This window comes from Tachypleus tridentatus, chromosome 11 (genome assembly GCF_004210375.1).
Source record: "Tachypleus tridentatus isolate NWPU-2018 chromosome 11, ASM421037v1, whole genome shotgun sequence".
Classification (NCBI taxonomy): domain Eukaryota; kingdom Metazoa; phylum Arthropoda; class Merostomata; order Xiphosura; family Limulidae; genus Tachypleus; species Tachypleus tridentatus.
In genome coordinates, this window is record NC_134835.1 from 41503327 (window position 1) to 41525782 (window position 22456).

General features: G+C 34.7%; 1 protein-coding gene across 5 annotated transcripts in view; it reads right to left on the minus strand.

Moving 5' to 3' along the window:
* The window catches only part of LOC143232016 (ankyrin repeat and fibronectin type-III domain-containing protein 1-like), a 196293-nt gene that overhangs the window by 35352 nt on the left and 138485 nt on the right, over positions 1–22456 (minus strand). For all 5 annotated transcript variants that reach the window (XM_076467000.1, XM_076466998.1, XM_076466996.1 and 2 more), the window contains one exon: positions 920–1025. In XM_076467000.1, coding sequence (XP_076323115.1) covers positions 920–1025 — 106 coding nt within the window. The remainder of the gene's footprint in view (positions 1–919; positions 1026–22456) is intronic.

Genomic DNA, 22456 nt, shown 5'->3' on the forward strand with positions numbered 1-22456 from the left:
GCTTAATTCAATATTTAATATTTTGATAATTATGAAATATTAACAAGTTTCCCGACGTAAGAATAAAAAAAGAAAACAATATTTACTTATTCCCATGCCTTACTTTTCAATCGCATAACAACAAGGTTTAACTGTTCAAACGAACTCTAAACTACGTTTTGTAACGAGCAAAACTGCCCTTCTCTATGCATCCCAGAACTAGGTTAAAAAAAAGAGCCCTTTGATGAAAATTGTGTGGTGAGCACTAACAATACAAAGACACTTCTGCTATTGGAACTAACAATATTTATGGCTAAAATCAGGGGTTTGATTTTAACCACACTGGTTACAGCATGTTGTCCCATGTGGCTTTGGTCTAAAACAAACACAAACAACAATACTTGTGACATGAGAACAAACGTTACGAGTATTTATCTGTTCTTGACTAAAACGTGGTGTGTAGCTGAAACTTACTAGTGAACTTAGATCTCTCTGTTTTCATTAAGAACTCTTCTATGTCACAGAAATTTATTTCAACAGTAAAATTGTGTCTTTTAACCTTGCTAATAAACTTAGTTTTCTGCTTTGAACACTGAATTTTCCTTTTTATAACATAACAGTGCCATAACACGTATTAGTAATGTTAATTCTCCATATTTTCAATATCAAGACTGTGTCTAAAATATATTAGTAAACTCTCTCTCAAAATAAAAACTGTGATTTCAACTAACTAGTAAAATTAGGTATCTCTGCTTTCAATGCCAACCTCGTTTCTTAGAAGCCTATAATAATAAATATATATAGCTCTGCTTTTAATACAAAAACCTCGAAGTAGAAGTTACTAGTAAACTTAATTCTCTCTAGTTTCAATTTTACAACCGTATTTGTATCTCATCAAGAAATATATCTGCAGTAAATCTTAATTTATTATTCAACTTACTTCTGTTTGCTTGCAGCACCGTAATGGTGTCTTGGAGAAACAGGTGAAACACTCAAAGATTTGGAAGAAGAGTTCTTGTCGTCTTCTAAAACCAGCAAATTTAGGCCTGCATAATAAAAATAGGAAAAGACACAAGGTTGTCATAATTTTATGATAGTATCAAACTTAAGCCAAAGCTATTAAAGAGTTAAGTCAACTCTTGATGAAGACAGAAAACTAGAAAGAGCTTTTCTTCACGTATAAAAGATCCCCAGTTTGAGCTACGTTTTTAAAACTCTTCATGTATTCTTGGGGAAATAAAGAAATGTAAATATTGCTGTTTATAGTTACTTCAGGTTATTGAAATACTACGCCTGTTTTTGAGAAGAAAACAATATACAGAGTAACACTCTGTATGCAGCCTCCCTTTAAATACTGAATACCATCTAATGCATGGTTTTTCAAACTATGCTCCGCGAAGCCCTTAGTCTCCGCTATAGTTATTAGAAGCTCCGCGAGGAAATTTTAGAATGTTAATATTTTTTCCTAAATCTATAAAATTGAAACAGAATACGCTGTACAAATAAGTAAAACATATATTTAATATAACACGGTTATTGCGTATTGGACCGTTTAATATTTTATTCTGTCTAACACCAGACGGATTTATTTAGCTTAGGGGAAGTTCTCGCGGTGAAAGTGTTAATACAATCTTAATTAATTTTAACAGTGGCACCATTGGTTGATAGTAGATATGGAATCAGCTCAAGATCGCATGCGTCATTGGAGATGCAAGATAGCCTGGTAATTTTCGTATGAAACATCGGTCAATCCTGGGTAGTAACGTCAACTGTTTTCTCTTAAAAGCCAGATCTGGATTAGCGGCTAAATCCCTAAAGAAATGAAACATGACGTCAGAGCTGAAACTTGTCCAAATTTGAAACATTGTGATGCAATTTGATGCAGTATCAACTGCTTCAATCCCAAAATTTATTTATATGACGTATAATTATGTTTATGACAACAATAACTGGTAATTGTTAGGTTAGGTTAGATTCGTCGTAGTTTATTTGGACAAACGTGGTACTAATGAGCTCTACGACGTCATATGTTCGCATGACGTTGTTTTATTTCGTTCGAGATTTAGACGCACGTCAGATCTAGCTTAATATTTTGTTATTTAGCTTAACATTTTATGTTTAAAAAATTGTAAAAATAACAGGTTAACCTTTTCCTTTGGAAAAATATATTATTCTAGAGGCCTAGTCTCTTCTCCACAAATCTTTATTTCTGACTTCGTTATGACAACACTGATCTTAGGTCAGCATGTCGTTCGTTAAATGCTTGAACGAGTTTTCATTAAGAAGCTATTTTATGTCTGTGAAAATACTTTTGAAGTGCCAAAGATATAAGAATACGTTTTTAGACAGTTTTATAATGGATAAGTGGGTGAATATCAGTAATAAATCTGATACGAGTAAACATCTTCCTAGGCCTAATACGAATTCATCGGCGTTATTGTTATCGTGTATCGAAACAAGAAATAAAAGAAGTATGATGAAGGTTTTATTGAATCAGGTTTTACATGGACAGGTAATGAAGATGGACCTAGTGGGTTGTGTGTTGAGTAACAGTATTTTGCTTCCAGCAAAGTTAAAACGACATCTAGAAACCAAACAATCCCAATTAAAAAACATTTCCGAGTATTTTAAAAGAAAGTGTTTGCAATTAAATACAAGGAAAGCTACATTTCGTTCGTTGTCCATCAGTACAACAAAGGTGCTCTTATTGTTTCATGTCGTGTTAGTTATCGTATTGAAAAAGCAGGCGAAGCTCATACAATTGCAGAAGATTTGATAAAACCATACGTAAAAGATTTGGTAGAAAGGACGACTGATGAAGAATTTCTTAAAAACATTAAATCTGTGCCCCTTTCTGACAACTCAGAAGATTTGATAAAACCATGCGCAAAAATTTGGTAGATTGCACGACTGATGAAAAATTTCTTAAAAACATTAACTCTGTGCCCCTTTCTGACAACTCGGTTTCTCGAAGAATCAAGGATATATCGACAAATTGCTTAACGGAGTTGATAAGGCGAGTGAAAAGCGAGTCCAACGTTTCGCTTAAGATGGATGAATCAACAGATGTCGCAGGTTATGCGATGTTGCTTATGTTTGTTCGCTATATTCACGAAGCTAGTTTTGAAGAAGACATGTTAATTTGCAAATATTTGCCTACTCATAATACAGACGAGGAAATATTTAAACGGATCGATTTATTCATGAAAAAACATGAGATCCAATGTAGCTTTGTTCAAGTATTCGCACTGATGGGGCTGCAGCTGTGATTGGAAAATTTTCAGGCGCAGTGGCACGCGTGAAAAAGAAAAACCCGGGCATCGATAGTATCCACTGCTGTCTTCATCGTCATTCATTTGCAATAAAACGAATGCCAAAAGACTTAAAAGAGAGATTGGGCGATGTCATAAAAATATTTAATTTTATAAAATCAAGACCACTCACTGCGAGGATCTTGAGTTTACTCTGTGAGGATATGGGAAGTTTGCATAAACATTTGCTACTTCATACTGAAGTCCGATGGCTTTCCCGGGGAATAGCGCTTGCTCGGTTTTACTAACTGCGTGAGGAGATAGGTTTCTTTTCATTTAAATGCCATTTCGAAATTGCATACAAATTAAGGGACAAATGCGAGATACATAAAGTGGCTTACCTTTCAGACGTATTTGCCTGTCTAAATCAAGCGAATGCTAAAGTGCTGGGTACCAGGGCAACGTACTTTAAAACTCAGAGTAAAATGGAAGTGCTTCAAAGTAAGCTAAAACTTTAAGGTGATAATATACTTGTAGAAGAACTTGATTGCTTCGAAAATCTCAGTACTTTTTTACTAATGAGTGAGATGTCTTTAAGTGAAGATGTCAAAGTTTCAGTCTTGCAGCACATATCTGATTTGTGCACAACTATTGAGGAGTACTTCCCTCCTCATTTAGACAAATTACTGTGGATTCAAAATCCCTTTGTTGACTCTGCAAATATCAAAGATTTGTCTTTGAAAGAGAAAGAACAGCTTACAGAAATTTCAACTGATTACACCCTATAAAAATTTCAGCAGGAAGAAATTACACAATTTTGAATTCAAATGGTCATGAAATACCCTGAAATCAGTAACAGAGCTTTGAAATTTTTGATGCGTTTTCACTGTATACAGCCACAAAGACCAAATTTAGAAACAAGCTAAATATTGAAGATGATTTGCTCTTACAAGTAACAATTATAGCTCCAAATATTGAACTACTTTGTGGACAAAAGCAAGCCTATCTGAACCACTAATAAATAAATAATTACACTGTACTGATATAAATTTTGCAAGCAGAAATTTTGAATAAGTAAAAGTAAAAATTTTTTCTTTATGTTATATATTGATAATTTTAATAAATTTAGATTCTGAAAGTTTGAAGTAAACTTCATATGGTGCTGGAGATCGATTGTTTCTATTTTTAGTGATTTCCTTTAGTGCGAAGATCCACAGTTCTAAAAAATTTGGAAAACCCTGATCTAACGTATCACAGCTTTACGGATTAATTCGTCTATTTTATATCCAAAATTTATCTCCTACGTTCCTAGTTGCAACAGTAAAATAACTTCATGTAAGTTTACTATCTGTTAAAGTTGTGCTAGCTTAACAAAATGGTAAAGATTAAGATAATTTACATTAATTTTTACGATGTTTTTACTTATAGTTACAGGCTACAAGTTGTTAAACATTAAAAAATATTATTAGTTCGCCTTCAGTAAATCGTAATCAGTACTCAATGACAAAACAAACAGGAACAAAAATACTGTTCTAGTAACCGCTTATTTCATGGAATTCAATATCGTACTAACGAGTCTTTGATCTTAAGTGTCCTGATTGGCAAAGTTAATTTCGCGTGATTACAACTGTCTGACATTATAGATCCTCTATATAAAACTACAGTCGAGCTCTCGAACACTCTCTGCTTTTAATGGAGCTCACTTCGTGTCGACTGATATGTGGCTTGATTAAATTCCACACAAGCGCAAGACTAGCAAATCAAGCTTCCTGTTTACTTCTTGACATGTGGTACAAACATCACGAGTTGCAAGTTTTGTTTAAGACACAAGTATTACATAACAAGAATTTAACATTTTACTTTGGTTTGTCTATAGAGCGTAATTGTTCACGTTGTACAATACAGTGGTCTATTGTGCACGATATATACTAAGATTATTGTACATTCAAATAATCAATTCATCCTTAAATTCAAATTTATCTTTGGTGAGTTTGTTTTCGAGCATAAAGCTCAGTTGGCTATGTGCGATGTGTTCACTACGGGTATTAGAAACTAGTTCTTAGCGTTATATTGTTTGCTCAGTTAAGTAAAAAGCTGCACAATGGGCTATCTGTGATTTGCCCACCTCGCTATCGCCTAACCCACAGGAGAGAAGGACATCTTTGGTAAGGTTAATTTCATGTGATACAATAGCGTGTAAGACATTTAAATAATGGTTGCACATCAAAAACTTTAGTTTTTATGTAATCTCGAACTCAGGTTTGTTTGTTTTTTCTGCACGAGCCAGCCGTGGTTTAGCAGTAAGCTTGAGGAGTTATACTGCTAAAATTCACAGTTCGGTCCCTGTGTTGGGCACAGCGTAGATGAACAGTTGTTTAACTTAAGAACAAAAACAGTAACTGGCGTTTAGGTGAAGTTTGTGTGATACAGTTGCTATAATACATAGAACCTGATCATAATGAAAGGTATATAATCACAGTCATTTCCGAGAGGCTATTAAACATCTGAAGCCAAAAGACACATTTCAAATAAGGGATTCTTCAATGGTTTCTTAGAAAGAGAAACATCTTGCACGGTACAGCGTTTCAGGTTACTAAAGCTCATAAACCACGTCCGACGCCAATACAAATAAATGCCTTCGTTCGCAAAGTAAAAGCCATGGTTATAAAAATAACTATCGGACTAAAATATTGGCCCGGCATAGCCAAGTGCAGTCGACTCGTAATCTAAAGATCGCGACTTCGAATCCTTGTCACACCAAACACGTTCGTCCTTTCAGCTGTGGGGCGTTATAGTGTGATGGCGAATCCCATTATTCATGAGTAGAAAAGTAGCCCAAGAGTTGGCATTAGGTGGTGATGACTAGTTGGCTTCCCTCTAGTTTTACACTGCTAAATTAGGGACGGCTAGCGTAGATAGCCCTCGAGTAGCTGTGTGCGAAATTCAAAACAAACAAACCTTTAGTTAACCTTAAGAAGTATAAATTGTACATACTAGTCAAACGCTTCGTTTTCGGAACTTACCGTAAATGTACTCCAACCTTATATAACATGAATCAATAGGTTTAATTGCTTTAACGGATAAAATAGTTTAATGAGGCTAAGGAGGTTTTTTCCGTGAATAAAATTCCGTAATATATGATCTTTTTAAGGCAAACAACAAAATCACTTGACTGACTGGTTCAATAAAAATAGCTTTCCTCTATCTCTCTAGAAATGACGCAAAAATACACGCAAGTATACCACAATCCACATTATGGAACATTCAACACAGGATAGCAGATGACATCACGACACTCTCCCTGAATGAACATTATATTTCTGGGTTTTTATTAAAATACAACAAATACAGAAGACAGCCCTCTGGAAAAATGGCTTGAGGAAGGTGTTCGACTTGAGGCATGCATATCCAAAACCCTTTGGAAATTTTTAAATTTTAACTCAGATTTTTTTATATTTCTCTTTACTCTCCGATTCAGTTTAAGAAAGTTTAAGAAAGTTACTTAAATGTTGAAATGTAACTTGTTCCAAAATTAGTTCAATTCTTGACACGTCTCTATAGAATCAGAATGATTAGAGATGAGGTGCCACAAACAACGTTAATAGTATTTATTAAAATATACGAACATGACACTTCAAAATAAATATCGTTCTTATAAACTTCATTTGCAAAACTATTAGTGGGTGCTATAGTAATTTCGTTATACGAATTGCACTAAAGATCTGAAACACATATAGGGTTTTAGTTAAATCTTCAAGTGTCAAGTTTTGTAAGATATGTGGAAGGGCTATTTCCGAAAATGTAACATTACAAAGATATATATTTTTTTAAATAGTGCGATGCGATTTTTAAACAAAAACAAAAGCCAATTATAGTGTAAAATTAACGCATGCAAGTAAAGTTGAATATTTGATACTGCTTATAATGTATGAGAAGTGAAGGTGTTGGCATGTTTCTTGTAGGTTTATTTATCGTAAGGATATTTGAATTTTCATAATGAAATGTACAACATATTTAAACACATTTGGTCATTCTGGCAAGCATCTATTATAAATTAGGTCATATCTTATATAAATTACTCATAAATAATGTTTTAAATTTTGAACTAAAGTACACGAGAACAATGAAAGCTGCGATTTGATTCAGGGTTCCTAGCCAATAGCCCCCCCCTTCCAGTGGCTCAGCGGTATGTCTGCGGACTTACAACGCTAAAAACCGGGTTTCGATACCCGTTGTGGGCAGAGCACAGATAGCCCATTGTGTAGCTTTGTGCTTAATTCGAAACAACAACAACCTAACCATTATAGTGTTTCCATATTTCGAAATTATACACTATAAAAATCTGTGTTTATTAGTGCGTATAATTTTGTGAGTAAACTATCAACGTATCATATATAAAAGAAAGACTAAACGAAAACATGCAACATTTTAATAGAGCTACGAAGATTATGATGAAAGAAAAGGTTATTTAAATGATTCTAATTGCTTACTGTGGGTGATCGTGTGATCAAGGATTAAACCTCTGTTAAACGTAGCTCTACGACTTCTTGATAGGTTTTCACACATCAACATTTTGTTTACTTCCGGATGTGCAATATCTTCAAACTGTGATCTTTCTAAATAAGATTTTCGTCATCAGTTTGGTCGGCATCTAACTTCTTGTAAGGGCTTCTTTATCGGAATTTTATTTTCTAAGGTTGAATGTGCACGTGGCAATGGATACATCTCATACTTTCATCTCAGAAGAGTTCACCAATGTTACTTTGGTTCATGATAAGTTTGGTAGACTGATCTGGTAATGTATCGTGTGTATATATATATATGTGCTAACCTGCTTGCACTACGTTTGATAAAGACGTCATTTCTGTCGAGGGTCCCGGCGCGTTTCCATGGGGATGAAGAGAATCAGCAAACATCACTGGTGCACATTAATAGACTAACGCTGTCAAATTTTAGAACAAAAAGGTGTGATTCAAAATCGAGAGATTAAACTGGCGAAAGATTAGCCCCAGGGATTTATTAACAAACTTAAGAGTGAGCAGGAAGTTTCTGCTCATGTAATCCTGAGTCTGAATGTTGAAAAATTCGCGTATGTAACAAGTTCATTTACTGTATACTCACAAGAATAAAACAACATTTAAATATAACCACAGGCTTTATACAGTATTTGATTGGTTTATAAATTTTAAACCACAAGAGAAAACATGTCTCAAGGTTCTTTTTAGATTGAGTAAGTAGAATTACGACCTGGAGTCGATTGTTTAACGTTTAAAAGAGATTTATTTCAGTCCGCAATGTTTCAGGCACTTAAAAGAGTTGTTCAATAAACAAAATATGTTACTTAAATAAGTGGACTTATTTTACAAACAAAAATAATGAACACAAGAGCAGATACCAAGTCGTAAAAGCATATTGTATTTGATGTAGCTTTGTCTGACTCACAGCTGTTAAATGATAGATAGCTTGTCCACATTCATTCAGCCACAAAGGTTAAAGTTTCGATTCAATAACGACTTACGAGTTGAAGTGCTGACCGACGACTATTGACTGACACATTGTAGTTTTTAATTATGATTATTTAAAGATGTAGTTAAGGTTCTCAGAAATGACTATTCAGTGAAACACTTTGAGGGTTGGGTCACAGCAATTCCATGATACACAATAAAGTATTGAGTCATCATTATTCAATGATACGCATTGATGTTTGAGTCACCGTTATTCAATGATATTCATTTAAGCGTTGACGATGGTTATTCACGTTGAAATGTTGAGCAATGGCCATTGACTGATACATATTGAATTATTGAATCATGGCTATTGACTAAAACACATTGAAGTGTTGAACCACTGGTATTTGCTGATATAAACTGCGTCAAATTTATCAATGATAAACCCTAATGTACTGAGTCACCACCGTGTATTTATGATGTTAAAAGGCTGAATCACGCTTCATTTGCATGGAGAAAGAAACGAACACGTTTGTGGACCAACTAAAATTATTACATGAAGATAATAGCTATGTTGATAGGCCCCACTGTGCATTGAACAACCAAGAATTATTTTCTAATTAAAACAAAACTCAAACTTATATGTGTGTATTTGGTCACATGGAAATAGCCCTAAGACAAAATTTTAGGCCACCTTGTACCCTCAACTTCGAAGTGTTGAAAAATCCCTTCGAAGCACTAAACAATCATTTACACGCATATCTGCGAATACGTATCAATATTTAAAATTTGTTTTTTGATTAATGGGGTTGCTACCCTATAGACAATAGAAAAGACAGTGCCTACAAGATATAAATATATATTTATAGTTCTGAAAATAGAAGTACTATTTATAGGAAAATTCAGTAGTGTCAGCGTTACTGTCTTATAAGAAACGCTGGAAGTTATTGAAAGTTTAATAACTGGTTTAAAATTGGCATCATATTTTTGTTAAAAGATTTAGTCTAAAACGCATTAAAGAAAACAAATTCTAAAGTGAGCGAATTCGCTTAAGTCAGAAAAATTTGAGACACACATTTTACTATCTGGTCGAACTGAAGAAGATCTTTAATGAGACGTCAAGAAGTCTTCAGAATAGCTTAAACCGATAAGCTAAATCGGTTGAAACTTCCAATATATATTGTTTCATATCTTGATGTATATAGGTAACCCAAAGACAACTTACCTACTTCATTCTTGAGAAACCTACTTAAAGAAGATAATCGTTACTGTTTTCGAACTAGTTTAATAAAAGCCCTAGTTTGTCCACGACTTTCAGAAATTAGGTCTATGCATTCCTCAGTTTTATCAACATTGTTTTTCCTTTTTTATCACTAGCTTTCAGAGGTGCTTACCCAGCGCTTTCCATCGAATGCTATTATTAGCTTATAACCAACACGTCACGAACTATTTTGAACGAAGGGAAACATATTCAAAGTTATATTCATTTTATATTTTCAGGGGTAGCAGTTTATAGTGATTTTCATCTTGCTATATCACATGTTTCTTTTAAGCTGTTTTTCACTGCTAATATTAGCCTTAAACAAGGAAATAAGAAAGATTTCATTTTGAACCACATTATCTTAATCGGTGGATTTAACGTTTTTAATGGCTTGAGACTCAATTTAAAAACACTGGCAATCAGTCATGACCCAGCAAGTAGCTGTAGCACAAAAAAACAACAAACCAACAATAAGTACGTGACTTGCTGAATATATAAATAAAACTACTGAATCTAAATCTACATGGGCCTGGCATGGCCAAGCGTGTTAAGGCGTTCGACTCGTAATCCCGTTCGCACCAAACATGCTCCCCCTTTCAGCCGTGAGGGCGTTATAATTTGACGGTCAATCCCACTGTTCGTTGGTAAAAGAGTAGCCCAAGAGTTGGTGGTGGGTGGTGATGAATAGCTGCCTTCCCTCTTGTCTTACACTGCTAAATTAAGGACGGTTAGCGCAGATAGCCCTCGAGTAGCTTTGCGCGAAATTAAAAAAAAGAAAACAAAACTAAATCTACATAATTCTAATAAATGTATCTATATAAATAAATAAATTACACACTTTATTTTTAAAATTTGTACGTCAACTTTTTTACACATTCTGATGAAGCAAAGTTATTGCTGTAAAATAATATAAGCCACTCTCCTGAATTCACATATTGTGAGCTAGACATCTAATGATTCATTACGTGATCCGGAACACAAGTCATTAGTCATCAAGCCTTCCTTCGTATAAATAATAATGACGATACATGTTGCTTTACATAATTATAGATCAAACAAGTTAATTCCTCTATGGAATAATTGAAGTTTAGAACAAGTGTTGCGTGTTTTAAAGCATCCTTAGTCTCTGGCATCACTTGACGGAACGCAACATGTTCTTCCAAAACATGTCATACAAACAAGCTAGGACTGGATTCGATAGAGCGTGCAAGTCTCTCCAGTCCGTTAAATCATTCTACTAATTTAAGAAATGTGTTAGCCAGTTTAACCCCATGGCCCCACTTAATGCGTTATGGTTCAAGAGGCCAAATTAACAGCCAGTTACACCAGAAAATTTGATAATGCAAAGATTCGTATAATGCGGTTATTGTAGTGTGTGGAATTAATAACAGCAGTTTGTTTTCATAAATTTCCAACCCCACAACCTTCGTGACATTTTTGTATGAAGCTGGAATTGAATCTCTTTCTATTTTGAGAAAATAAGAATATTATTCTCATCTGACTGTAGGGTTAAGTGTGATTATTCACTAGAAAAAATCATTATATATGTTCTAGCGAATTATTTTTTTCTACAGTTGTAGGCGTTTTTTTCTGTTTTTTTTTGTTGTTTTTTTTTTTTACAAGGTAAGGAATGTAACTCACTGGGCCTCTGGAAAACAAGTTGTTTTGTGAATGTTGTTTCTATTAGCGTGCAAATTGGATATGTGATTCAATCTCGAATGAAGTACCATTTAACAAACATACAAGTATCTGTCATTGTCAAGGAAAAGCTGCACATAACAGGGTATTTTTCTACATCACTTGTTATACGTTCTTGAACATTCAAAGTTAGTCGGAATAGAACTCTAGCTTCTGATGTTTAAAGGAAATGGAGCAAATATGTTAAACAAAATGACTTGTTTCACATGTGCTGTTTTCATTAATAAAGATTCCAACTTTATTCGTTCAGCTTGCCAGCACTAGTCCTGTTTTTATATAAAACACAAAGACTTGTTCAATGTCCTTAAAGCGCAGCCTTTTCGGTACAAATAATAATTAATCAGCATTTCATAGTTATTTCTAATTAACATCTACTTGGTCACAGTATATCATTCTGAGTGATTATTTTTAAATAAAAAGAACGCTTTATTTTATAAATAATAATTTTGTGTTTTGTATTGATTGTTTGGTAGGACAGTTTATTGAAAGCTAGTGTGTGTTTTCTGATTCAACTAGCTGAGTTCTCAGAAACAAACAACGTTTATTTATAAAAATAAAATTGGCCAAATAAAACCATAAATAAAATTCACCACAGAAACAGCTGTTAAAATAAACTAGAATAGAATATGAAACAAGGTACACAATCAAATAAATGACAAACAATTATATAATTGGAACTTACCAAACTGCTCTTTATCGTTTTTAGAATAAGTTCGACAAGAGAAAGTATTAGAAACTGCTACAATTCGTGGAAAGAATTTCATATTCAGAGACCAAGGTAGTGACTTTAACCTGTTTATATCACTCTTCCTCTTATGGTTTAAAACGTTTAAAAACTTCTATAGCACAGGAAGAAATGTTTCCCACTTTGGAAGTTCAGACAGTTTAAATACTTATTTTTCATAAACGTGGTTAGCAGAGTGACTGAGAAAGCCTCATGGCAACCATACGCCCGTACAGCCAATCAGAATCACAAATCGCGCATATTCTGATAGATTTAATCAATACCAGAATATTAAACAGAGAGAGTCACGCGTCTCAGCATGTGATCGTTCATTGTTGGACGCTCAGGTATTTTAATAAATATTAAACAGGCCACTTGCTACACTAGAAGTTCTTGAGACCCGGGAAATTGTCATTTAAAATTAACTTTCATGCTACATTTATTTTAAAATACTAATCATGGATAGTAACCTTAAACAATCCTACTTGTTGAATGAAATGTGCTGTATATAGTTTCAATAAACTACATATGTAAGGATTAATTCAAATAATTCAAGACCAGTGCTATTTTAAAGGATTTGTTTGTTTGTAGTTAAGCAAAGTTGCCCTTTGTGTAACTCCTAGTAGCAGACGTTTTTAAGGAAATAAATAATAGTAGCACTTTCTAAATAACAAAGAATGGACGCAAAAATTCCAAACTTTTTGTAAAATTGATCAACTCTATCAGAAATGATCATAAAAAACATTACAGATATTCAATTTACTATAATTATTGTATCATGTTTACACTATACAAAACAGTTAAAGAAAAACAAAAAAAATCAAACATCTAATGAAGTGTCGTTATGATCTCAAACACAAATACTTGATTATCCAATTTACAGTCATGTGAAAAAGTTAGGACACCCTATGAAAGCCTGTGTTTTTTTGTAACATTTTTGGATATATAGATATTAAATCTCAATTTTAACAATACTGAGAGATTATAGGAATATAACTAAACAATTAAAACTGAAGAAAAGACTTTTCAAGATCTTCTGTACATGTAATTCTACAAAAATGCATATTCTAACTGTGGAAAAATTTAGGACACCCTACCCCTAATAGCTAGTGTTATCCCCTTTGGCTGAAATAACTGCAGTAAGACGCTTCTTGTAGCCATCTACCAGTCTCTGACATCGGTCTAAAGAAAGTTAGCCCCATTTCTCAATGCAGAATTCTGTCAACTGTGAGATATTTTAGGGATTTCTTGCATGTACAGCCCGTTTCAAGTCACCCCGCAGCATCTCAATGGGATTAATATCTGGGCTTTGACTCGGCCATTACAGGACTCTCCATTTCTTAGTTTTCAGCCAGTCCTTGGTGGATTTACTGGTATGTTTTGGGTCAGTGTCATGTTGCAGGGTCTGGTTCCACTTCAGCTTTAATTTTCTTACAGATAGACTCACATGTTCCTCAAACACCCTCTGATACACAATAGAATGCATGGTGGATTCTATGATTGTGAGCTGTCCAGGTCCTGCTGCAGCAAAGCAGCCCTAAATCATGACACTTCCACCTCCATGCTTCACAGTTGGTATGAGGTTATTTTCCTGGAATGCTGTATTTGGTTTACGCCGAACATGTCCTCTGTTCTGGTGTCCAAATAATTCAATTTTGGACTCATCTGTCCAAAGAACATTATTCCAGAAGTCCTGGTCTTTGTCTACATTCTCTCTGGCAAACTTCAGGCTGGTCTTGATGTTTCTCTTAGAGAGCAAAGGTTTCCTCCTTGCACACCTCCCATACGAGTTAAACTTGTGCAGTCTCTTTCTGATTGTAGAAGCATGCACTTTCACATCAACAGTAGCCAGAGCCTGCTGTAGGTCCCGTGATGACATGTTAGGGTGTTTGGAGACCTCTTTTAGCATCTGCGGTCTGCTCTCGGGGTGAACTTGCTTGGACGACCAGACCTGGGCATGTTGGCAGTTGTTTTGAAAGCCCTCCACTTGTTGACTATTTTCCGGACAGTGGAATGGCTGATTTCAAAATATTTTGGGATCTTTTTAAATCCCTTACTAGACTCGTAAACTGTTACAATTTTCTTTCTGAAGGCCTCAGACAGCTCTTTTGCTCTCACCATGGTGCTCACTCTCACTTCAACAGTGAGGAACACACCAAACTAAATGTCTGAGGTTTAAACAGGGCAAGCCTATTCAAAATGCCGAGTAACAATATTCTAATCATCTGCACCTGGTGTGATACACCTATGTGTGAGTTGAGCCATTTTAAGTGGGAATAAATGTGAGTGTGCTAACTTTTTCCTCAGTTACAATATGCATTTTTGTAGAATTACATTTGCAGAAGATTTTGAAAAGTCTTTTCTTCAGTTTTAATTGTTTAGTTATATTCCTATAACCTCTCAGTATTGTTAAAATTGAGATTTAATATCTATATATCCAAAAATGTTACAAAAATACACAGGCTTTCATAGGGTGTCCTAACTTTTTCACATGACTGTATATTATACGCATTTATAACGATCTCCTACAACTTTATTCCTGTTAAAACACATCACAAAGTTTGAAATTATTTAAACTGTTCAGGATTTACGATTAGTCCTTAGTTTATAAACTAATCGTACATTTACTCAAGCACCTTATGACAACAGCAAATAAACTAAAACACAAGTAAACGACACCATCCGTCGATTATGATTCGCCACTATTCTCGGATTATCAACTGTGAGACTAAATTATATGTTCGCAGTCACAAGTGGATGGCATGTTATCATACAAACGACTAGAAACGGAGATTATAAGACAAGTAAGTGTGGAGATTTGGTTTGTTTAGAATTTCGCGCAAAGCTACTCGAAAACTATCAGCACGAGTATGAAAGACTTTCAGTAACGCGAATTTACTTATAGAAATGTTCTAAATTACTCATTTGTAATAGTGACAACAACATGACGAGTACACTAAATACTTGTGGACCAGTAAGACTTGTACAAATGAGTTGTCCTTCATCTTATAACCATGAAGAGAGCCTGAAACAAAGTATAGCACTATTTCCAAATAGAAACGTGACAACAGAGAAGTATGGCAAGGGATGAGTATTGGTAAGCGTAATTACATCCTTGTGTAAGTGAAACCATTAATGACATACATTACAGGGACAACATTTTACGCCACTTTACACTTTTACAAGAAGTTACAATTGCGCTGACTTCAGTCTAATGGGTTCCACCCACCATCCATACGGTGCTAAATTAGTCCAAACGTTCTTTGAAGAAGAGGGGACTGACCGAATGGAGTGGAATACACGCCAATGTGATGTACAGGATGCTTTTCGGAGTCGCTTTGGATCCTGCCAAGTTTACAAAATATATCTTAGAAACAGTTCTTGCACAGAGCGTCGAAGATACCTTATCATTTTATCTATGCTAATTTTCAGAAAGCAATCAATGTCAAACTGCAATTGTTCTAATTGACCATGTTCTATACTGCAAAAAAAAAAAAAAAAAAAATCAAGAAAGGGAAAGATCTAAAGCTAGTTATATCAAATGCACATTTACGAGCATATACTGACTGTCCAATCATTTACTTGACTTGCATCTCTTTATTCACCATGTGGCAGGAGTAAAGTGACAACGGTAGTTTTGCCTTGTCATGGCTAAATTATTAGAAATTCCACTGATGTTCGGTTGTTTCATGCAACGTATATGATGATGAATTTCCATTTCTATTCCGCCAGTTTCTCATACTTAGTAGTTCTCTGACAGCCACATGAATTGCGTAAGGGGATTAGCTATTTGTAATTTATGCAGTTTCTTCTTATGACGTTTGAAATAGTAGTGGTTGTATTATGTTCTCCTTACTTTAAGTGATTACGTAACCATGACTGTTGTGTTACATTTTAAAACTTAATACAATTACATCTGTTTTAATTTCAACAATTCTTATCTTGTTTTGAAATAATCATAAAACCACACAGTGGGTTATTTGTGCTATTTCGATACCATGGGTATCGAAACTCGGTTTCTAGGAGTGGGAGTCCGCAGACATACCGCTGTGCCACTGGAGGCACCAATAATACTCAAAGGGAACAGTTATAGGTAATTAGCAGTTATTTTAATGTGAGAAAACACACGAAGAATAGAGATATGTGAAATAATGTGCATGTGTTTTCTTACAGCAAAGCCACATTGGGTAATCAGTTGTATTCAAAAGTTCATTTTGTTTAATTTTAATGTGTTTTGTTTTGGCTTAAAATTATGGTTATAATATAATTAATCAGAGGTTGGGATTTGCTGTTGTTAGTGCAGTCCTTCCTCATGATTTTGTTTATTTATTTGACTTCATTTAAATGTATTTATTTAATTTTATTAAATGGTATAGTCTTGAATTTGTGTAAAAACATATAAAGGTGAAAACTGAGTAAGTGTTAATACTTTTAAACACTATTATCATGCAACTTTATTCTGCTATTCAACAAGTAGGTATACGAGTTTTGTTTAATTACGTTGAAGAGAAATATTTCATTTAGCAGCTTTCGACTTTTTTCTTTTACAAAAATCAGAACTGAGAAACCCTTTTGAGTCACTGACATTAATATGCAGCAATTTTTTGAATTTACAAATAATGTATTTATTTTTTATAGAGAGTCAAAGATTGTTAATATTCAGTTTACAAAATGAAACTTGAAAGCTTTGGTACTAAGATACTTGACAACTGAATTTATAATGTCGTTAACACAATTAGTTTTCGTATTAGTTTTGTGTTGATAATGACGTGAATCTAGACATATATAACTGATTTAACGTGTGGACATTTGTCTTATACAGAAATAATCGTGTATGAAAACGTCATTAAAATGGTATTACCTTTTCAGAAAACATATTAAAGATTAAACCCATACCTAATATTAGCATCACATTGATTTCATAGCATTTTCAAAAGGACTTACAGGTCGGTAAGATTAGGGAGAAAACGTTGAACATTTTAAGAACACGTGAAATCCTCTCTCTTGGTAATTATTTTTAGTCAGTTATTAGAAAGAACGCTGAAAAATTTGAAATAACAAAACTTAACCATGGTGTAAACACAAACTTATAAAGATAATTAAAAACAAAACGTGTAGAAATACAGTTATCTTTATCTTTTTTCCGGGCCCGGCATCGTCAGGTGGTTGAGGCACTTGACTCGTAATCTGAGTTCGAATCCCCGTCACATCAAACATGCTCGCCCTTTCAGCTGCGAGAGCGTTATAATGTTCTGGTCAATCCCCCTATTCGTTGGTTGCTCAAATGTTCGCGGTGGGTGGTGAAGACTAGCTGTCTTCCCTCTAGTCTTACACTGCTAAATTAAGGACGGCTAGCGCAGATAGCCCTCGTTTAACTTTACGCGAAATTCAAAACAAACCATTCTCTTTTCCAACATAAATTGACATAACAATGGAAAGTTGTAGAAACTAGTTACACGTGTCATTAAAAGTTTTCGAACTTTTTTGGGTAATTGTTTTTACTGACGTAAATATAAGTGTTTATGGAAGTTTAACCGAATACTTCTTTCGTGAAATACCAATAGACAAATGATTTTTTGGTGGAATTATTAATAATTAAATCAAGTTCATTATCTTCAGTGGTTCTGGATAACACATAAACATTATATAATATTTGTGATGCAAAACAGAAAGGTTGATATTTGACTCCAACAAGAAACGATTAAAAAACAATCGCGAATCCTTCAGAGTGAAAACTGTTAGTACTAACCATATGATTATAGCTGTGACGCACGAAACTAACAAACATAATTAGAGGACATATTATGAAGCAGAAAAAGAGTTGGATCATAATTGTTTGTTGTAAGATAAATATTGATAATACATTCGTTAGAGAAAAATGTATTTCTTCCCGAGGAAAGTTATGACAATTCGACCTTAGTATATATTTAAGAATTATTTATTTTGAATTTTCGCGCAAAACTACGCGAGGGTTATCTGTACTAGCCGTCCCTAATTTAGCAGTGTAAGACTAGAGGGGAAGCAGATAGTCATCACCACCCACCGTCAACTATTGTACTCTTTTACCACCGAATTGTGAAATTGATCGTCACTTTATAATGCTCCCACAGAGATTCGAACCTGCGACACTCAGGTCACGAGTCAAGCGCTCTTACCACCTGATCATACCTGGTCCATTTTGAGAAAACTGAATGCCACGTATTACGTAGTCTAGACAACTTGTAATTTAGTATATTAGTAAATGTTATCATATTGTTATAGCAAATAAATTGATCATAATACATCTAGTTATCAACTTAAGAATCTTTATTACCACTAGACGTAGCGTCAGAGGAGATATCTCTGTTCGGATATATTTTTTTAAAAGTGAAAGGTAAAAGTCTGGGTAAAAAGATATTAATTTACATAGAGTGAAAGTAGAGTTTGAACCTAAATATTACTAAAATAATGACGTTTTCTAGTTTTGCTTACAGCTTTCGTTCTTGTGGTGCATATACTACAGGCAAAGAAACAAATACAACTTGTGGAAGACATAATCAGTGATGTCGAGAAACCCACTTGTTGAGAAATTTATATGCAAAAACGGCTTGTTTGGGTTGAGAAAATATTTTACATAGAAGAGCGAACAACGTTTCGACCTTCTTCGGTCATCGTCAGGTTCACAAACCTGGTTTGTGGAAGACAAACCATCAATGTATAAAAAGTGATAAAAACGTTTGTAAAATTCAGTATAAGTTTAATTACTCCTTTTCTCGTTTGTTATAGTTTTAACGTTTCTGACATTGTCTCTTTAGAGACTTCATAAGATGGTTTCATGGATGGTCTGTACTCCGAGAGTGAATTCTTTTTTTATTTTTACTTAACTAAACGTTATACTATTTTACTATCGTTTCGGAATGATTACTTTTGTACGTTATTAGTTGGAAGTATACGAAATAAATGTGGTAAGAGGAGGAAGCTATTAAAATTACTTTTTAAAACATATTAGACTTTATGATGTTGTGCGAGTTCTAAAAATAGTATTTAATATTCAAAAGAAACAAGATAAGAAGGTATTATAGATGGGACTTAAAATAATTAATTTTTGGATCTAGGCAATTTAACATAGTTACTTTAGTTAACTTTTTTGTGTTTTTACAAATTAGTCAGTATTTTGGAGCAGCCTATGGTTGAAAAGGTTGAGATTTTTCAAAATGATGTTTTCAAGGTAAGCAGTAACCACATAGCACGTGGACTGCGGAACGTGATGCTTCTGCGTCATTCGCTGCCAGTAGCAATAGGAAAGCCCCCCGCTAGTACAGCGGTATGTCTCCGGATTTACAACACTAAAATTCCCCTCGGTGGGCTGAGCAGATAGCGTTTGTGGCTTTGCTAAAACAAAAACACACAAGCAATAGGAAAAATTCAAATAATTATAATTACATGATTATTTAAGATTATTTATTGTTGATTTTGCTCAAAGCTACTTGAGAGTTTTTTTATACTGTGGTAGTCGTCCTTACAGAGCCTTGCAAAAGTATTCACTTCCTGCAATGTTTCCATATTTTGCTCTCTTTTAAGTTTACAATCATGAAGCTTTTAAATAGAACTTTATATTCAAAATCTGTACAATCTACTCCAAACTGAGAAATCTATAAAATTTTCAAAGGAAATCAGGATATCCTTCTATTATATAAGTATTCAACCCTTTTGCTATGGCAACCCTGAAGTAGTTCAGGTGCAAAAGATTAGTTTGAAAGGTCACAAAGTTAGGGTAATGGTCATTGTCTCTGTGTTATCAAGGTGGATTGACTTGACTTCAAAGAAAATGCATCTGTTCAAGCCATAACTCACATACTGATACGACAAACTTACTACAAAGGAACTTTCCAGGCTAGTCAGAAAAAAAGTGATAGAGAAGCACAGATCAGAAGGTCACAAGAAAGTTTCAAAGTTACTGATTATCCCTTTGAGTACAATTAAGTCCATCATTAAGAAGTGGAATATGTTTCATACAACCAACTTACTATAACTATCATTCAAAACTAAGCAGCCGGACAAACAGGAAACTGGTTAGGAATGGCACTGTGAAGCCAATAGTGACATTGGAGGAGCTTTAAAGTTTCATGTCTGAGATGAATGTCAGTGTTCACATACACACACAAACAAAACAAAAACTGGCCTATATGGGCGGTTGGCAAAAATCAACAACCCATTAACGAACAAGGAATAATCTTGATCATCGTATGGAGTTTATGATAAAGCATGTGATGATATTACAGACATATGGCAGAAGATGTGGTCAGACGAGACAAAAATTGAGCTTTGTGGTATAAATTCAAAGCGTTATGTTTGACGCAAACCCAACACAGCACATCATCCAGTCAACACTATCCCAACTGTCGAACATGGTGGTGATAGCATCAAGTTATGATGGAGATGTTTCTAATGTACAGGTACTTTGAAGCTTCTCAAGACCGAGAAGAATGTGTATAGTGGAAAGTAAGGTGAATATTAGAGAAAACCTGCTTGAGTCAACCGAAAATCTAAAACTGAATCAAAAATTCACGTTTTGAAAGGAAATGATCTGACGCACAAAGTCAAATTCAGACTGGAGTGGTTTCAGAAACAGAAAGTGAATGTCCTGGAGTGGACCAGTCAAAGTCTTGATTCGAATCAATGTAAAATTTATAGCAAAACTTGAAGATTGTAACGATCCCTAACGAACGTGTTAGAATTGGAGCAATTTTGCCAGAAAGAATGGGCAAAAATCACACCATCCCATTTCGTCAAAGCTGGTAGACGCTTATCCAAAAAGATTCACATCAGTAATTGCTGCTAAAGGTGCTTCCAACAAGTACTGTCATGTGAGCAGATGTGAATACTTATATAATCAGCAAGTTTCAATTTGTATTTGTATTTGTTTCCTTTGGACGTTTTACTTACATTCAACTTCCTTCACACATAATAGTGTTAAGTTTGATCATTAGCGTTTAATCGCCAACTTGTAGATTACCCTAATTGAATAATGGAATTTTACCACCACTCTTATAACGCACTCAAAGTGTGGAGTAAAACACGGAACCTCGAATTCATAGTCCGGAACACTAACCACAAGTTACGTTTGGTCCAAAACACTTGTTGTTAAGAGCAAACTAGCTACACAATGCACAATCTGTGCTGTGATCATAGGTGTTGAGGTCCGAATTTTAAAGTTAAAAATTCCCAGGTTTATTGTTGAGCCACTGTATGTATGTATGTAAATAAATGTTACAAATGTTACAGAATCTCCCTGAGCCATTCCCAATCACTCCCGAAAGTTTTATAGTGATCAGAGGTCGGAAAGTTGGAAAAAGGCTCTTACTGACAAACAGACATAAAGACACAAGCTGCTCGTTTGTGCTTACTTGATTTAGTACATTCGTGCAAAGATACTCAAGGGATAAAAACCATATCAGTCCATAATTTTCAATTGATAAATTAAAGAGAATACACGAGAGCTATCTGCGCTAGCCGTCCCTAATTTAGCAGCGTAAGACTAGAGGGAAGGCAGCTAGTCATCACCACCCACCACCAACTTTTTGGTTACTCTTTTCCCAGCAAATAACGCCCCCACGGCTGAAATGTTTGGTGCGACGGGGATTCGAACCCGCAACCCTCAGATTACGAGTCGCACGCCTTAACGCGCTTGGCCATGCCGGGCCAGGGTTCGGGCGAAAGTAAGTGTTTTCTTCTCCAGTTGTAACACTTAAACATTGTATCATACACAGGGAAGCACTAGCTTCAAAGAAACTTTGGCCTGAAGTAAACAGAATGCTACAAGACGTTTTCAGTGTTGAGAAACTTGGATGAAACAGTGGTTTGTTTTCCATACTTTGCGGATAAATAGGATTCACGTACAACGAACTCCTGATACATATAGAGATTTGTCTACCGCGAAGGTTACTCTAATTGTACGAGGGCTGTTCAAAAAATACGCGGACTGACGCATAAAACAAAATGTACTTTATTTAGAAGTTACGGGTCTGGGACCCCTTCAAAGTACTCTCCTCCCCAACGCACACACTTATCCCAACGGTGTTTCCACTTGTTGAAACCGTCCTGGTACGCTTCTTTT